Source organism: Lindgomyces ingoldianus (genome assembly GCF_010093535.1).
Source record: "Lindgomyces ingoldianus strain ATCC 200398 unplaced genomic scaffold BDR25scaffold_8, whole genome shotgun sequence".
Lineage (NCBI taxonomy): Eukaryota > Fungi > Ascomycota > Dothideomycetes > Pleosporales > Lindgomycetaceae > Lindgomyces > Lindgomyces ingoldianus.
Genome location: NW_022985169.1, coordinates 1,732,396 through 1,737,050, shown reverse-complemented (window position 1 = coordinate 1,737,050; position 4,655 = coordinate 1,732,396). Strand labels below are relative to the sequence as shown.

Genomic DNA, 4,655 nt, shown 5'->3' with positions numbered 1-4,655 from the left:
CTATATGTTTTTTTAAACTAAACTTTTTTAAAATTATATCTTATTTCTACTATGTTTTTATACTATGTTTTTCTCTACACTACATTCTTTTATATACTATATCTTTTTTTATATAAGTAACTTTTATTATTATAATACTAACTATTTTATCTTATACTAAAAATCTTATATATATTCTTTTATTTATTAATCTAATATTTTTTAGTTTAGTTTTATTTATTATCTTTATATATCTTTTAATATACTATGTTTTTTTATACTATGTTCTTTTTTATTTTATTCTATAGATGTTTTTCTAATTTCTTTTTTTCTACTATAATTTTCTTCTTATATATACGTTTTCTTTTATAGCTTTTTTAATATATACTTTTTTATTTTATACATTTCTATATTTTATACTTTAACTTAGTTTATTACTTTTACCTACTTTAAATTTTATAATTATTTTTATAGTTTTTTATATTTTAATAGCTTTTTTAATATTTTATAATATTTTACTATATTTTACTATAATGTACTATAGTTTACTATAATATACTCTTCTTTACTATAATATACTATAATCTACTACTATCTTCTTAATTTACACTAGCTAAGTAGAAGTTACTATAGTTTACTAGTCTTATATCTCTTTCTTAAGAACAGGACATTTACTTTAACTCTAGAGACAACCTTGTATACAAACAACTTTATAATAGCATTTAATTACTAATCTGCTTCACTACTTAAACTAGAGGTTACTAGGCTCTAGTATCGCGCACAGAGGATCTATTTATTAGATCTATTTTGCTAATAGTTATAGCTGCTAAAGACCTTGCACAGCAACCTATTACATAAGATAATACTTTAAACAATATAGATTACATTAATTTTACAGAAGAGCTTCTAGAGCCTAAGAAGCGTAATAAGGGACCTAGCAATTAGCTACATAAAAAGCGCTATTAAGGCTCTCTCTATTATATGCCCTCTTTTAAAATAACCTTAGAAACTATTCTAGAGGTTAACTTTAAAAAAGAAACTAACATTAACTTAGTCTTCTAACATAACCTTAGCAACACTCTAGATAATAGCTCTAACAACAAGCTACTATTAGTTATTAAAGTCTGTCTGTAAACAGGTGACGCAGCTATAGACTTTAAGACTAACAATAATAATCTTAAGTAAGCTATAACTACTTAGCACACAGCTCTAATTAATTATAAGCCTTAGGAAAGAAGAATTTGCATACACTAGATCTCTACTATAGACATGCCGCCTAACAGCCTTACTAAGTTTCTACTTTAATAAAAACATTAAGCGTTTATTAAACAACTAGGCCTTATCTGCCTAAGTAACGCTCTAAAGGCTTACTCTACTAATATTAGCTTTAAAGCCTAAGCCTACTAACTTCTTTTTGCTATTTTACGCTTTTAAGTGCACTACTGTACATCTGCAGTCTATTATTTCTCTTTATACAGCTTTGCTTTAGTATTTACTTTGTTAAAGCTAGGGGGGGGGGGTGTCGCACGTGTCTCACGCGATATTATACCTATGTACTGCACTATTTACTTATTAGGCATAGCTTCTATCTTATACAGTATATAGTTAGCTTAGAGCTCTATTAAGCTTCTTAGACCTTATAATACACTTATTTAATCTACCTTATTTAGATTTTACTACCTTGTTAACTTACTTCCTATATAACCCTTCTTTAGCTTATGCAAGAAGAGCTGCTAGTTCTAGCTTTAGCGTGTGATAGCATTTTAGTTTAACAGCTTAACAGAGCCTAGAAGAGTGTTAAGACTATATGTAACGCCTTTAAGTTGCTTAACTTTGCTGTGCTTTATTATTCTAAACTAGCTGCTAGTTCTAGCTTTAGCGCGCGTGATGGCATTTTAGTTTAACGGCCTAACAAAGCCTAGGAGAGCATTAAGACTATATGTAACGCCTTTAGCTTGCTTGACTTCGCTGTGCTCTATTATTCTAAACTAGCCGCTGGTTCTAGCTTTAGCGCGCGTGACGGCATTTTAGTTTGACGGCCTAACAGAGCCTAGGAGAGCACAGGGACAAGAGGCTTTGCTGAGGACAAGATTGGCGCAGACCTTAGTCTTTAAGGAGGCGGTTGGGTGGGTTAATTAGTTAGTAGGCATTTTAGAGTGTTTGCTAGCATTAATCCATAGGCTAGAGAAGAGGTTAGGGAGGGTATAGAAGATGCTGTTTACTTAGGCGAATTCTTCGCCTGCGCTGATCACTTCTTTGTCGCCTACCTTAGTGCGAGAGCCGCTAGTTCTAGCTTTAGCGCGCGTGATAGCATTCTAGTTTAACAGCCTAACAGAGCTTAGGAGAGCATTAAGACTATATGTAACTCCTTTAGCTTGCTTAACTTTGCTGTGCTCTATTATTCTAAACTAGATAACTTTCCCTGTCTGCTAGAGAGAGAACTGCGTTAGGATTAGAACCTAGCAGCTAGATACCAGGTTTCAGAGACTAGTAGAAAAACAATGCGAGATTAGGATATACATGCAAGTCTAGCTACAATACTTTAGAGAGGCTAGAAGAGGTTAGTTGTAGTTAAAGTATAAGAATTAAAAGGTCTAACTTAACACTAAAAATACAGGAATAAAGCTTAAGTTTAGGAACATAGAGGTAATATAGTATCTTAAGATAGTTAAAGCGACTCTATAGTTAAGACAAGGCCTTTAGTGGCAGAGTGGACATAATCTGTACTTGCCTAAAACAGGAGTTCCTAAGCATTTAGAACATCAGCTAGGAGGAAGCAACAAACTAGGGACTGCTTAGTTGTATCTAGCGTTTCTATTAGGAAGTAGTACAATTCAACTTAGGCTTTCTTAACAAGTTACATCTTACTTATTATATACTTTTGTTTGCTTTACCTAACAGCAGAGGTTAATATAATTAAGTTATAGTTTAATTAAAGCTACTTGTACTTCTTAACTTTCTACTAAAAGTTACAACATAACTGTTAAAGCTTTTAGAGTAGTAGGGTCCCTCTTACTCTTAATATAGCACACAAGGTTATTTAATTTACTAAAAATAACCTTATAATGTAGCTAGTTTTTCTAGAGTTGTAAAGCTTTAATTGTAGAGCCTAAGAGATAATTATAGTCACAAGTAAATGTCCTTTTCCCCCCGCTGAAGGCTCTCTTGCAGTCGCAGCTTGTGGAGGGTATACATAGGAAATCAAGTGCCATCTTGAAGAGTACAGGATAGTCGCGCCGACCAACCTGGAGCCACTAATCTAGACGTTCCCCATACAAGGGACTGTCATCTTTTGCTATAATAAGGTTGTCTAAAAGGTTGTTGTAGTACAGGGCAAGCTCTAAGGCTACGCTGACACGTAAATAGTAGCACAAACACCCTCCCCTAGCCCTCACGCGCGTCAGAGACTGCAACCTTAAAAAAGTCTACCTTAATTGTATACTGCTCACTTTTAAGCCTTATTAATTAAATTATAATAGTTAAAAATGTAGTTACGTTCGCTCGCCTCACGCGATCGTAGGCGGAGCAAAAGTATCAATTGTACTACTTCCTGTTAGAAACGCTGGCCGTATCCTCTCCCTCTTCTTGGGACGACCAATTTGTCCATCCTCCCCGCCACAGGTCTGCGTATGCTGCTCTCTCCGCTGAATTCGATGGAACTGCCACACGCCTAGGAAGCCTATACTGAGTGCTACAGGAATGGGTTTCCCTTCAATTTTTGTATTTTTAAGGGCAGAGCTCAGGCGGGACTAGAAGGAATTGTTCCTGTAATAGTAGTTGTAGTTGTAGTAGCTTATATAGTTAAATAGATTAGATAAATTACTCTCTAATCTTTTGTCTTAAACTTTAAGGAATTAAAGCTATAAGAGTTTTTATTTTCTATAGCTTTAAAACTGCTAAGTGATCCTAAAATTCAATGCATGGGTATTATTATACACTTCTAATGCTAGTCCTGCTTGTTTTATTGTTTAAAGAGCCTCCTAAACTCATCACTATTTGCTCACCTTACCCTTGCCCTTTGTACGGCCTTGGCTACTAACATTCTTGTCGCCCTGTTCACCGCTGCTAGTTTTGCCGCGCCGCGGCCTCTTGCTAAGACTCTCCAAGCTTGTTAGGTCAGTAGCACCCTTCGTCGATGCCCTCTTTCTCTTTCCGTCGCCCGCATCGCCCAATGTATCACTGTGAACCGAAGGCCCGGCATGCTTTGGTGTGCGGGCTGTATTCGCGGAACGTCGTGTCTTACCGCCACCAGGATTCCGGTTAGGCGTTGGAGATGCTGGATCAGATGTGTTGCCTGCTTCATTGTCCTCACCAGCAATAAGGGCCTCAAGCTGAGTTTCATCAATGTCTGACCGCAGGAAACTTAGCTTTTTGCCAATGCTAGGTACGCCTAAAATCCCCATCGCGGTGTTGCGGCCAGCACTACTAGCGCTAGTGGGCGTTACAGGGTTCGACGATCCTAACTTGATGGGAATGTCATCGGCATTTGACAATACTGGCTTGGTCTCCGCAAACGTATGCTGGCCAGTCGTTGAATCCATCTCAAGTGCAATGTCCTCGCCATATTGGGAGTTGAAAAGAACTAGCAGCGCCTGCTTCCTGGTAAGCTTAGTGCCATACTTCCGGGCACCTTCGGGCACATCGTCAGCGTTCAAGTCGTAGTTTTCGCCATTCCA

At 36.5% G+C, this 4,655-nt stretch overlaps 1 protein-coding gene across 1 annotated transcript; it reads right to left on the bottom strand.

Annotated features, from left to right (window-relative positions):
* Positions 1-3,485: 3,485 nt before the first annotated feature.
* Positions 3,486-4,382, bottom strand: BDR25DRAFT_386950 (uncharacterized protein; the record flags this gene model as incomplete). Its single annotated transcript, XM_033698033.1, has 2 exons — positions 3,486-3,728; positions 3,984-4,382. 2 exons carry the CDS (start codon positions 4,380-4,382, stop codon positions 3,486-3,488), a joined length of 642 nt encoding a protein of 213 aa, XP_033550856.1.
* Between the last annotated feature and the right edge of the window lie 273 nt (positions 4,383-4,655).